The sequence below is a fragment of the Setaria italica genome, chromosome V (genome assembly GCF_000263155.2).
Source record: "Setaria italica strain Yugu1 chromosome V, Setaria_italica_v2.0, whole genome shotgun sequence".
NCBI lineage: Eukaryota > Viridiplantae > Streptophyta > Magnoliopsida > Poales > Poaceae > Setaria > Setaria italica.
The window spans coordinates 23,664,175-23,678,689 of NC_028454.1; the positions used below are offsets into that span (position 1 = coordinate 23,664,175).

Below are 14,515 nucleotides of genomic sequence, written 5' to 3' on the forward strand. Positions count from 1 at the left end.
CTGAATGTGGTCAAGAAATGGTGATTTGTTAGTTCTTGGATCAATTATAATGTTCTGATGAAATTCAGTGGATTCTTGGCTAGTCGCTTTTAATAATCTGCTCCATTTGATACTGCTTAGAAGGCATCTTATGCCGAGAAATTTATGATTTGGTCAGAACGGTATAATGCATTGTTGATTTTTCTTGCGGTACTGCTTGAAATCCTCTGGTAATGCCGCCTCAAAACAAAATCCTCTGGTAATTCTTTATCTGAGTCCCAAACTCTGAAGATTTTTTTGTCTAACACATGATCAATGGACCTTGTGACCTGCTTTGCTTATTTTGATGCCGTTTTGTTTGCTTCATATGATTGCTCTTGCATTCTAGTTCAGTGATGGCAACAGGAGCTACTGCTTGTACTGTTACCTGAAGACTAGTATATGACTGATGGTGCCAATTTACTAGTCTGAAGCAGAAGTAGGGGAATGTGCCTTCTCAATGTTCAGTTTCATGACTTCTCTGCTGTTTTGATGTATGAAATGGCTAATTAGGTGATGACGTTAGGTTCCAGCATTCCATGGTGTGTTAGTATCAGGAACAGTTGATGCATCGATTTTCTTGAATCTGATCTTCTACTCCCATCATGCCAGTGAGACATTTCCATATTTCAGTAGGGGATGAGCTCTGAATGGCCCGTATGGCGTTGTGCTGAAGAATGCACCATTTTCCTTTCTTTTGAGGTTCTCCGATCTGAAAACGTCGTTCCAATTTATTTTGCAGTAGCAGCGCATTTCGGTACTGGAAAGCTCTATTGTGTTAGGCTAAAAATGTTTCACATTTGTCTCTTCATTATTTTTCAATCCAAGTGATAAATTTTTTATCTGTACTCATAGGTTCAGAATTCAGACAGTAATAGTAGGCACAGGCAGGCGTTGAAGTAGTACCCCCAGCAGTTAAAATTAAATTGGTTTTGTTTAGATTTAGGTTTCAGTGCACTCTCCTTTTTCTGTGGTTAAGTGTAAGTACCACTTTCACCAGTTACATACCCCTGATGTTCTCTGTTCATCTAGTTTGGATTCCTTCCCTTCTGAACTTGGGCCAGCATTGAGTTCCCCTCCTAGCTTCAGTGTCAAAGCATTCAGAGTTCTTCAGACTTGTCAACTAGCCAAGTAGAACAGTTTCCGTTGCGACAACTAATTAGTAGTGAGTAGTTCATACCATAGGCCACATCAATCATGATAGCCATATAAATACTATGACATGGGCCCACCAGTAGATTTAGACTGTCCTAAATATGAAGCTAGACACTGAGACTTATTTGACATGGATACTATGATGTAGGACAGTGTGGTCTACATGAGAAGATAGAAACTAGTTGTAGATTAGTAAAGTACTCATAGTAATAAGAGTACAACTCGTCAAGTCGAATCCGACTAGTATTTTTGTAACCAATCGACCTGTAAACCTGCCCCCGGCAATATAAGGTGAGGCAGGACCCCTTCCAAAGCAATTCAATCCAATCAACATATAGGATGTAGGATATTACGCTATTCAGCGGCTCGAACCTGTATAAATCATGTATCTACGTTTAGCTTTGAGTTACTAATCTCGACGAGCCCTACTAACCAAAACACTACCTCGAGCACCCCATCGTGTTTAAACACCGACATACACTACCCTAGACACCAAGACTTATTTGACATGGATACTATGGTGTAGGACAGCGTGATCTACATGAGAAGACAAAAACTAGTCGGAGATTAGTAAAGTACTCGTAGTAATAAGAGTATAACTCCAAGTCGAATCCGACTAGTATTTTGATCTACATGAGAAGACAAAAACTAGTCGGAGATTAGTAAAGTACTCGTAGTAATAAGAGTATAACTCCAAGTCGAATCCGACTAGTATTTTTTAACCAACTGACCTATAACCCTGCCCCTGGCAATATAAGGTGAGACAGGGACCCCCTCCAAAGCAATTCAATCCAATTAACATACATGATGTAGGGTATTACACTATTCAGCAGCTCGAACCTGTCTAAATCATGTGTCTGCGTTTACCTTTGAGTTACTAATCTCAGCGAGCCCCACTAACCAAAACACTACCTCGAGTACCCCCTTCGGTAGGTTACCAAATTTAAACACCGACATACACTACCCTATTTTCATCCATTATGAGAAAACAAAGACAAGTTAGTCTATATAAGCAATGGCTATTCCTTAGTCATAAAGTCAAGAACATGTATTGATAAATCTTTTAACCAATCCCATCCCCGGCAATATCGCCAGAAATACTTGTTGGTATTTCTTAACATTACGAATAAATCCGCAACTGTTGTTGTAGCATTTCACCTGGAGAGTACTCAGGGTATCGTTATTTATACTTTTCCCAAAGGATGGTATTGGTGTAAAAGGATTTATCGGGTACATATCCAGGACGATATGCTTATGTAATAGATCAAAGTTCATACAGGGGTAAGCGATGATAAATATATGAGGGTAATGTGACACACATAGCCAATCTCAAGAATAAAGAATAAAGGAATAAGTCTAAGATTAGCGGGAGCGAGGCATACAAGAGGTCCTTGTGGCATCTATCTATACTAGCAAGGGTCATACAAGCACATTACAAGAGCTAACTCTAGGCATACAACATTACGAGGAGAATGCCCCTCCTCGATCTTCCAGAGCAAGATATCTTTCAGAACTCCTATACCATACCTGAACATGGTGGACTACGAGGGACGGACAGGGTTGTTACCACCTGCCGCCTACCTCTCAGACTGTGGGGTACAGTCATATTCGATGTATCCCAACATGCCCGAGCACTATGCTCGTACACATGATCACTACTCTAGCCCCTCCGGAACCCCAACCATGATGATCGACAGCATAGAACTAGAGCAAGCCTGAATGTACAACGAACCGATGCGGTAACATAGATTCAGCCTAATCATATGAGTATAACTTAATAAAGCACAAGTCATGGCATAGCATACTACTGAAATAGCATAACAACCATACTCTTTATAGATAGGATATCGACAAGTCAAGTATGAAGCCATACCGAGAGTCGGAGGTTACGTCCCTAACCGACCCGAAGACTAGCTTAGCACTACAAGAATTCAACTCTAGCCTAGCTCCACTAGCCTAAGGATTATAAGAGTACTAGAGAGAGAGAGAGGGAGAGAGGCTTCAAGTGTGGTGTGTGTAGAGGGGGGGGGGGTCTCCTCCTCCTTTTATAGGTGGTTGAGGGTGGTTCCCGGGAGGTATCTCCGGGGAATCTTCTCCTACCACCATCCTAAGTCAACCAGCAACCGCCATGTGGAAGATAAGGATGAGGGGGCACTGTCCAGGTTCGACCAAACCTGGGGTTTGGCCGACCCTTGACTGGGCCACCTCGCCGCCACCTTTGTCTAGTGAGCTGCCTGGTGCGCCTTGGTCCTTTTTCCTTGTGGAACAATGCTAGATTGGGCTAGTTTGCTTTGGCATGTGGCCCCTGTTAACCGTCATGTACGTGTCAAGTATTCTTCGGTGTGTTTCGTTCATGTTTGCGCACGTTTCCTCTCTTGTATAGACTTGTATTGCTGAAATTGTTTATTTGCCAATCGTGTGGAACTAGGTTATTGATAACAAATATGCAAGAAAAAAGTGTTAGTTTTCCTTTATTCTTTGAGTAGTGTGACGGTTGGATTTCTATAATAAGGACCGTCAACAGATGTTTTCCCCTCTGTTCCCTCTGAAATTTGGCGTGGAAGCCCCTCCAAAAGAATAAAATAATTTTCTGTAGAAGAATAAAGATTTTGATACTTACATCAATAGTTTATCTTCTTCCTTTTCATGCTCACGAACGAGCATCGTCTAAGCATGGGGGGAGGAGTCATTGTATTGTCTCTGACTACTACTGAGTAAAGTACAATGTTGCAAGAAGTTCTAAGGAGCAAAAAGAAAAGGAAGAAAAAATATGGAAAAAGAAAGAAAGAAGAAAAGGAATGATAAAGGAAGAAAAAATGTGGAAAAAGAAATAAAGAAGAGAGAAGAAATTTGGAAAAAGAAAGAAAGAAGAAAGAAGAAAAGGAATGATAAAGAAAAAAATAAAAGAGAAAAAGAATAAAGTGCTCCTCAGTTCTTTGAGCTTCATTAAAGTTCCCCGTGCTTTCAAGATTAAAGATTATTCCATACTCATTTTCTAATCATGTGCAATCCGATTAAGAGAACTTCATTTGTGTCTTGCGATCACCCTTTTCCCTTGCACATATTCACTATCTAAATGTGTGTGTTTATTTTCCCCCTCTCCATAAGAAATTATTTTCCATGACCTTTTTTAGAAATCTCAGTAAGATCCATAAGAAGTCTTTCTTTTTTTGATAATATCCTGATTATAATATTTTTGCTAGGACTAACCTTCCCAAGCTCTAGATAAGCCTTACACATATTTTTATGAGTGATGATATGTTGGAAAAGTTCTAGCATATGTTTGAGACATTTGGTGATGTGAGAGAAAAAATGAGCAATTGCATAGAAGTTTAAATTGTTGATCTTGGTTCATTTTCTTTTGAAAAAGTTGCTATTGAAAATCATCTGAGATTTGTTTAAAATTGAGAGCAAAAGAATTTATTCATTGTGGGTTGTGCTTAAATGATATCTACCCTCCATATTAGAAAAGGTTGGTAACAACTTGAATATTAATTGAAAAATCTTTTGAGAGCATTAAGTTTTCTTGTGTATGATCAAGTGCAGGATTGAACACCGAAAGGCAACGCAGATATCTATTGAAGACTTACTCGAGGACGAGCAAGATTTAAATATGGAGGGATTGTTGACGCTCATTATTAACACACTTTTACCCCTATTTATCGTCAATAATGACATGAATTTAATACCTAAAATATTGATCACATCTAACAAACCGGTCATTTTCACATGTGCATCATATTTTGGAGGATATTCTGATTTTGCAGGAAATTGGATTGAATGGAGCATAATTGGATAAAATATTGAACTAGCAACGAACTAGACAAAGACAAAGGCCAACGGACTCAGAAAGAGCCTGGGCCGATCCACTTATAGAGGCCCAGGCCAATCAGCCTAGGGTCCTCTAGCCCCTCCATGTTCATTTTTGCAAGCACTCCTCCGAGATGACTTAAGGGTTACGTTTGTAAAGATATGGCAAGATGATTTCAGGATCAAAGGGGATCAAGTGGAGATTTGAAAAGTTATCAAAGATCAATCTCTTCCTGAAGCTATCGACGTGCCAGATCCGTATGCAAGTGAAAAGAATTCTCCAGAACACCTGAGAAGAATTGGGAACGAAGTAGGATGCGAGAGGGCAGAAGGAAGGCCCAGGCCGATCAGCTTGAACCCACCCAGACTGATTGGCCCAGGGTGTTTCCTCACCCCCTCACCTTCCAATTTAAACCGCGGGTCCTCCAGACTATAAATACCCCAATTTTCCATCGCACACCATATCAAAGATGATGTATTCGAGTTGAAGTAGCAGAGAAGCAGAAGGAGCTTGAGGGACACCACTTTGGAGAGCTGACGGCCGTGCATTTGTCTAAGGATTAGCGTAGCTAAGCCCCTAGCCAATGTGGGAACCCTGCGAGGAAGATCCATGTTGGAGTTCTGGAGCTAGGATCATCAGATCAAGGTAGGATCCCAGTGGAAATCTGGTGATGTACAATCATTCATGGTGAAGTAATAGACGTGTTCTTGTTTCTAGCGATCTAGCTGTCTCCTCCTATGGTTTTATGCTCTTTCGGGTTTGCTTGACTTTTAATCTATGATCGATGATAGATTGCTTAGGATGTTCTTGTGGTCGTGGTGACTGGATTTGCATGCCTGATCTACCGATGAGTATAACATGTTCTTTTGATCGTGCCCTTAATCTACCTATGCTGATAGAGGGGATCATGATGGGATCTTTCTTGTGCAAGATGGGGGTTTTCAGGAGTTGGACCGGAGGTGTAGATTTAAAGATGCTTTTTCTAAGATCATATATGTGTTGCTTTTCTATCCATGCTCAGAATTATAACATATGCATAGTCGAGGTTGCTCTAGATTTATTACCTCTGCTCTATCTATTATGTGTCTATATATGCTTAGTAGATTGGATCTGAATCACTCATCAACACCAAGTTCATACTAACAATGCTAGTTGAAATAGATCTTGTATTATAAGTTCCACGGATTAATAAACTTTGGGGAGTACTCTGAGGGAAGAGCTACAACTGATCCGTACGCTTGCAGTTCACGAATTGACGTGCTAAGAATTGTCAATAGGGCCAAGAAGGCCCACCCGAACAAATTTATTCCATCAAAGTGGGTTTAAAGATCAAACATATGCCCCCAAAATTAAGAGGCGGTGACTAGGATACATATTGGCAGAAGAGAAAGGGAGCCATAGAGGATTTCAAATCGCAGCACACACAAACATTACTACTTGTCCAATGGGCTATTCCCTCACAGCAAAATTCACCGAGCAGTGCCAACACTAGGTGGCGATACTCCAACATTATCTATTCCACAAGCGACTGTAAAGCTTTAAGTTTAGTCCAATAGACGATAGTCATGATCTTGATCATCTATGGTGCCCGCCAACACCATTTGAGGGGAGGAGTCCTCAAAGGGGGAGGGCCGTCAATAGGAGAATGAGGAGATCCAAGAGAGGGGATCATGGTCTCAGGACCCAATGTTTGATGAGATGATGCAATCAAGGAACATGAACGAGGGCGGGGCATAGCCACTGGCAGCAGGCACCTGCTAGCAAGGAGCTTGTCCAACCAACAGAGAAGGATTTTACCGAAGAACTTTGAAAAGATCTTTGGTGTTGAGCTGGTGAGGTACCTCCAAGTGACGCCTACAGGAAGGACGTGACACCAGTGATGCCACCGTTATCGAACCAGAAAAATTGGACTGGGTTTTCACTCGGAGGAACCTGTGGTTGCAGTGGGAGGAGAGCTGTATGACAACACCTTGCTCGAGATCGTCACCCGTCATAAGCCCAATAGAGTTTGGGCATGGCTTTCACCTGGAGCTTCCCGAATCCTGCAACTGCACGGCCAATCCATGTTGAACCGCCCACAACTCCAGATGCGGAGTGCAGGGCACGGGCATGGAGTTGTGCGGAGCGCATGCCAAGGCACCGGAAGCTAGCCATCACACCGGCAATGCCCCACTCAACAACACCTTACTATTTGAGCCCTTGGTGGCTTGCTCGAGCAGCAAGATGCAGTAGGGGAGGGAAGCTTTGCTGGGCTCCTGGCCAGAATCTGGCCTTGCACGACGAGGGATGCATCCCCACCGTCGCACAACTGCTGCGGCCGCCTGGGGGGGAGAGCCAGCACCTCGCTGCTTGAGCCCTTCGACGGCTTGCGCGAGCAGCAAGGTGCCACGCTAGCCTGATAGCCGTAGGAGCTCCAGCCCAAGCTGTTGCAATGCCGTTGCGGATCCCCCACCCGACACTTAAGCCTAGGGGCACTAGATCCGATAGGGGAGGGGCGGGACCTGTCCTAGGAGGCCCTGGATCCACTACCTCGGCGGCAGCCATGGCCTTGGACGCTGCAAAACACCAAGTGAGAGATGGCGAAAGGAGGGAGAGAGGGGAAGGGAGGGTGCAAGATCCGACCCGGTATGGAGTGGATCTAGCCGCCGGCACGTTGCAGGGCTAGCTAGTCGCCAGAGCAGACCCGAGGGACACCGGCATGCTTGCCTTCGGGATGAAGAGAGGAAGGCTGTGTAATGGAGGAGATTTGAGGGAGGAGGCCCTGCCACCATCATCCTTGCGCCCGGATGGGCTTTCGCCAGGACGCTCCGATGGCGGCGAGGTGGAGGGAGCGGGGGCTTTTTGCGGTGCGGTGGCAGTCCGCAATGATAAATATTAATAATTTGAAATGTAGGGGATCCTTAACAAAAGAATCTCCAGTAGTCCCCCAATAAATATTTCCCAATAACCAGTTAATAAGGATATTTCAATATCACTTTCATTATTATTGAAAGAGTTGCTTTTGCCGTCTACTAATAATCCTAACCCAATCCAACTACTGTATTGGAAGAGTCACAACTCCTTCTTTATTATAGTTGGGGGTGAATTATTGGATTGTCCCAATAATTAAAAGAAAAAGAAAAAGGGAAAGGGAGATTGTTGGAGTACTATTTTCTTATCAACTCTCCAAATATAGTAGTTGGATTGGAGAAATGGAGACCGCTGAAGATGCTCTAAGTTGAGCTTTGTCACGGTGCTTGGGAGGAACCTCCGTAATTAATTCCAGCCCTTTGGGTAGCATAGTAATTCTTCCTCTTCTAACAAATTCCTCTTGTCCACGGTTCAGTTCACGGCCTTTTCAGTTCACCGAGAATGGATCGTCGATCCGGGATCGAACAAATTCCTCTTGTCCGTGTGTTGCGAAGGGGCTTGCCGATGTCTGCTTGCACAGGGAGTCGCCGCCGGCCATGGGCGACCTGCAACGACGCCCATCAGCCACCCGCAACAACAAGCTGTCACCCGGCGTCGGACAGCTCCACGTCGATGCCGCGCAGCCCCTGCTGAAAACGATGCCAGTTTATTGTCTCGTTGAAATTATACATTGCAAAAACCAATCTTCTGGACAAGCTTGCGCTTCAATCCGAGTTCAACAAGTTCAGAATTGCGGCATATCCCCATTCCAATTTAAATTTCAATCTGTGTAGTCTTGAATGGTGGGGGCATGTTTTTTTTTACTATCTTTACAGCTAAACCTGTTAAGATTGTGCTGAATGCTTCAACTGCTAACTCCACGCGGCAGCGCCGCCTCCACGCGGCAGCGCCGGCAGCGAGGATGATGGGCTAGCGCGAACCGCCATGGCAGCAAGACGGGCAAGTCTCGCCCGTGCCGATAGCGAGGGCGATGCGGCGAAGTTGGCTGCAGAGGCAATGCGCGAGGGCAATGCGGCGTCGGCTGCAAGGGCGATGCGGCGGCGACTCCTCCCGTCCTCCGTGGTGATCTCCACCGTCGTCCAAAGGCTAAGGCGATGCGCCGGAGACCGTGCTGGGTTTTGGTTTTGGGCCGATTGAATATGGCTGACAGCTAATTGACCAATATGCCCTTCGTTTTATTTTTTAAAATAGTTCCTGGACAAAATATAGGTACGAGTCCACATTTTAGGTTCCTTGTAATATGTTCCTCTCACTTTTTAACCATGGGATTTGAAATCATGGACGGCTCCTAAAATTTTCAAGTACTGTAAAATTTCTCATGTTTAATACATGTTATTTAACCTCACTTGATTATATCCTGTTTAGGAAAAAGCAGAGCGGAAGTGCGATCGGCGCGATAACTCAGTCCTATCCATATCCGTGTCGCTGCATTACTCCACTGGAGGCAGCTGGATCCCATCCTGCCATCCACAATTCCACATCCACCTCGCCCGCTCTGTTAGAACCGGAAGCCATACGGATCTGTCTGCCAACGACACGCGCTGTTGCTTAATGAATACCTCGGCGTCCAGCGTAGCGCTCGACGGCCATTCCCCTTCCTCCGTTCGCCTGATCTATCTGATATTCCGGCCTGTGAGGAATAGTTGGATCAATCACAGACGGCGTTCTGTTCTGTTCGTCGCTCCCACTCTCTGGATCTTCCCTTCCGCTGCTGGCGCTACCAATCCCATTCAACGAGGAAAACCAAATGAAGTGAGTGTCTGCCTGCTTCTTTTACAATTTTAGTGCTGTTCTACATATCTTACAAAACCGTCTACACTCTGCAACCAGAAAGATGAAATTTCTCAGGGCAAAATAGCAGAGTATACTGTCACTGTCAGGGTGTTGAAGCATCCAGTCAACATTTTTCTTCAACAGAAACCTGCTGCATTATTCGGGTTGTGACTATTCAACTTTGTCTTTGTGCTACTGGATATTTTTGGGACGCCCTCTTGTGGTGCTCTTGTGTCTTGACTCTTGACATTGGAAAGCGTCCAAGGCGGAAGAGCCGACATGTTGGACTGGTGGTCAAAGGGCGTTCCTTTTCCCTTCTTCCCTGCCCTGTGCCCTGCGTATATACTCCCGTTCGTGGAAGAATCTTATATCATTAAGTTTCTGGTTTGTTACAAGGATAGTGCTCTTTAAAGCATGACAGAAAAATTGGGTTGCTCATATCACCAGACAATCGTTCTATTGTTCTATTTGATTCCCGTATCAATCTTTCTTTGAGGACTTCTACGGGGGGACAGAGGTACATCCTTGATCTTCTATTTATGCTGTTTAAGGCTTGTCTCAAATTTTTTCCTCTGTATCCTCATAGTTTTTGCTCCTAATTGTGGCGTCTCTTCTGCCTTTCAGTTTTTGTATACGGTGGAGATTTCGCAAAGAAAGGGATTCTGTGGCCTGTGATTCTCTCCAGAAAAATCAGATGTGCTATATAGGATCTCTTCAGCGGACTGCAAAGGTTATTGATGATTATCTTAAGTATAAAACGATAGCCCTTGTTTTGTTGCTTGGCTTCTGTTTTCCCCAGACCATAGTTGCCCAGCCCTCCACTGTATGGTTACCTCTCCCACCTCCCAAAAGTTTTTGGGTCATTTCCAAAATGCAAAGTAATATATCCCTGGACACAAGAAACACTTATATTCTTCCTGTTCTCTACAATAGTGGAATCTCGTATGGAACTTATTTTGGCTTCTATACCATGGATGGTGTTTCATTCATTCTGGTTGTAGCGTTTTCGGGACCCCAAGGTCCTGTCGTCTGGTCTGCCAACCCTGACAATCCTGTAAGGAAGGATGCTGTCTTGAGCTTCACCGGTGAAGGGAATTTGCTCCTCCAAGATGTTGGCACATTGATCTGGTCCACAGACACGTCGAACAAGTCAGTCGCAGGCATGGGCCTTGATCTTTCAGGAAACCTTGTGCTTTTTGATCATAATCATTCCTCAGTCTGGCAGTCTTTTGACAACCCAACAGATACTTTGGTCATGGGGCAGTCACTTTGTAGGGGAATGAAGCTTACTGCGAAACCCTCAAAACCAAAGTGGTCATCTTCCAGGTTTTATCTTTCGGCAGAGTGGAATGGGCTGCAGCACTCTTTCAGTCCAGCAGCTTATACACAGCTGTTCCAAGCTAAAGCTACACCTACACCAACTTCTAGCCCGTCAAATTGTTATGCATTTGTCAATGGCAGCCTAGGGTTCCCAGATAAGATCTTCTCACTACCTTCAGCAAGTTCATTGCAGTTCATGAGGTTAGAGTCTGATGGGCATTTGAGGCTTTATGAGATGCAGGAGCGTAAATCACCGCAGATGTTGTTTGATGTATTAAGCACAGTCATTGCCTTCTGCGATTACCCGTTGGCCTGTGGTGATTATGGTGTTTGCAATAATGGGCAATGTTCGTGTCCTAGTTTGAGCTCTTTTAGGTTCCAAAATGAACGGCTTCCAGGTGCTGGATGTGTACCCTTATCAAACATCTCCTGCGAACATGCTCACCACCACAAGTTGATACCACTCAACAACATTTCATACTTTAGTAACAGTTCGTTTTCAAAATTAGCATTTTCTGTTTATTCAGAAAATGACTGCAAGCAATCTTGTTTAATGAATTGCTCTTGCAAAGTAGTGATTTATTATTCCGACATAGGTGCTGATTACTGCTTATTGTTATCAGAGCAGATGCTAATTTTGTTTGCAGAGGATTCATCAAATCGCTTTTTGGCATTTGTTAAGGTACAGGATAATCTCACAGAAAAAAGGAGGGTGGTTATTATTGTCTGCTCCACAGTTGCAGGTTTTTCTCTAATATTGATATTAGTTTGTGTTGTCATATGGAAAAAGTGCAAGAAAGAGAAGGAACCTCTCTTTGATGGCATACCTGGGACACCAAAGAGTTTCTCCTTTGATGAGTTGAAGGTCGCTACCAGGAACTTTACTATAAAGCTGGGACATGGTGGTTTTGGGTCGGTCTTCAAAGGCATGATAGGGAAGGATACCGTTGCTGTCAAACGCTTGGAGGGTGTCGAACAAGGAACAGAAGAGTTCTTGGCAGAGGTCCAGACGGTTGGTAGAATGCATCACCTTAACCTCGTAAGGTTAGTAGGATTTTGTGCTGAGAAATCACATAAGCTCCTTGTCTATGAGTACTTGTCAAATGGTTCATTGGATAAATGGATTTTTCACGCAAGTCCAGTTTTCACTCTTTCTTGGAAAACTAGACGTAGCATCATCATTGCAATTGCTAGAGGATTGTCTTACCTCCATGAGGAATGCAAGGAAAAGATAGCCCATTTAGACATCAAGCCACAAAATATTCTCCTGGATGATAAATTCCATGCAAAACTCTCAGATTTTGGACTTTCAAAGATGATAACCAGGGACCAGAGCAAAATAATGACCCGAATGCGAGGAACGCGTGGTTATCTAGCACCTGAATGGCTTGGCTCAAAAATCACTGAGAAGGCTGACATCTACAGCTTTGGAATTGTGATGATTGAAATTATTTGTGGTCGAGAAAATTTGGATGAATCACAGCCCGAGGAGAGCATGCACTTGATAAGCCTGCTTCAAGAGAGGGCAAGGTCCGGTCAGCTGTCTGATTTGGTGGACTGTAGCAGCAATGACATGAAATCCCATATGGAGGAGGTCATGGAAACAATGAAGCTTGCAATGTGGTGCTTGCAGGTTGATAGCAGCAGAAGGCCCTTGATGTCCACAGTGGCCAAGGTGTTGGAAGGTGTGAGGAGCTTAGATGACACACCTGACTGCAATTTCGTCCCAAGTTTTGCATCAACCAACAACGGTGTAGTGGGATCAAGTTGTTCCTATGTACCTTGTGAGTCACATTTATCCGGGCCTAGGTGATGAAGTGTCTGTTTACCTTTGGTTCATTTGCTAATTTTCATTTTAATGTATGTCTTAATGTAGCATATGAAGAAATCATGGTCAGATGATATGGATGTGGCACACTGTTCTCTCTCACATGCCCATAATACTCTCGCATGCCCACAGTAAACTAGTGAGATTATGGAATATTTTTATTGATTGTTGCCATTGTTTGAAACGCATAGTATTTGACACCAGTTCCATGCGTGTTTCTCTTGTTTGCTCTCACATGCCCACTCTCGAATGCCCATAATGACTGGTAAGCACTACGCCAAAAAGACTCATACAACACAAACTGTTTAAAAAGAAGGTAGCGGACGGTTTTCATGGAGTGTAGACGAGAGGGTATATGGTCTCCTGTTACAAAAGGTGAAATCAGCATTCTGCGTTGAGTCCATCACAAACGGTTTTAGTACCATCAAACACCGTACGTAGATGACGCACAGACCCATCTACTGGACTCTCGTAAACAGACGGTTCGGATTTACAAAAACTGTCTTAACTTTGCACTAGTAGAGAATTGGCCTTTAGTCCCGGTTGGTAGGATGCATATCACCCTCTCTAAATCATAAAATAAAGCATAACATGAGGATGAAGTAGCTAAGCTTCACAACACTTTGGATGAGTGAAATCCCCACAGAAATTAGGGGAAAAAATTCGGGCAGCACCTTCCCTAGACTTGCTTCGGCACCATGGAGATGAGGTGAAGCTCTCTGTCTTTGTGGAGTGGACTGGCTCGGCTGGAGCCTGGAGGAGGAAGAAAGGGTTCTATCTTAGGATTTAATCGGGGATGAGTTTTTATCCCAGTTTAAAATTCCAACCGGGACAAAAAGGAACACCTTTTGTCCCGATTGAAGTTTACTCCCGGTTAGAACCACCAACCGGGACAAAAGTGCAACCCTTTTGTCCCGGGCCGACTGCGGACGTCCCCTTTAGTTGGAGTTGCCTTGAGTAGCGGCGGGGACCGGGGATGAGGGGTAGATGTGCGGCGGCGCGGAAGGCTCAAGCGGAGTGACGGCCGTGATTGAGGCCCTATTTGGTATGGCTACAGCTCTGGGTGGAGCTGCTCCACTCCAAAACTCCGGGTGGAGCCAGCTTCGGGTGGAGTTGGAGCGGTCTAGATGGGGTGTTTGGTCAGAAGAGCGCTCTCAGCTCCAAAAAAGACCGATTTCAATGTGGGTTGCCATTGTTGCCCCCAAATTCAGGCCCCACTTGTCATCCTCTCTATCCCCATCTTCTTCTTCCTTTTTTTTCCTTGCCCCAACGCTCCCTTCGCCTCGCAAGACCTCATCGCCGGGATCCCCAAGTCTCTCCTCGCCACAGCCGGCGAGCTGCCCCGGCGCTCATGGCCCGTGCCCCGACCACCGCCGCATTCCAAATTGATCGGGAGGGGCAGCAGGAGAGGCAGCAGGAGGGGCGGCAGGAGGGGTCGGCCGGGAGAGGCAGCAGGAGGGGCGGCGGGGGTCGGGCGACCAGCGGCGGTCGGGAGGGGTAGCAGGAAGGGCGGTAGGAGGGGTAGCAGAAGGGACAGCAGGAGGGGCCGGCCGGTGGCCGGGAAGGGCAGGAGGAGGGGTGGCGGGGGTCAGGCGGCCGGGAGGGGCGGCAGGAGGGGCCGGCCGGCGGCCGGGAAGGGCAGGAGAAGGAGCGGTGGGGGAGGAAGACGACGGCGCGGGAGGGAGGGAGTCACGACGCGG

The 14,515-nt window shown here is 45.2% G+C and overlaps 1 protein-coding gene across 1 annotated transcript; it reads left to right on the forward strand.

Annotated features, from left to right (window-relative positions):
- The first annotated feature begins 9,371 nt into the window (after positions 1-9,371).
- LOC101781908 (G-type lectin S-receptor-like serine/threonine-protein kinase SD2-5) lies at positions 9,372-12,917 on the forward strand. Its single transcript, XM_004968813.3, has 3 exons — positions 9,372-9,646; positions 9,725-10,184; positions 10,292-12,917. Exon 3 carries the CDS (start codon positions 10,362-10,364, stop codon positions 12,798-12,800), a length of 2,439 nt encoding a protein of 812 aa, XP_004968870.1. The 5' UTR covers positions 9,372-9,646; positions 9,725-10,184; positions 10,292-10,361; the 3' UTR covers positions 12,801-12,917.
- Positions 12,918-14,515: the final 1,598 nt, after the last annotated feature.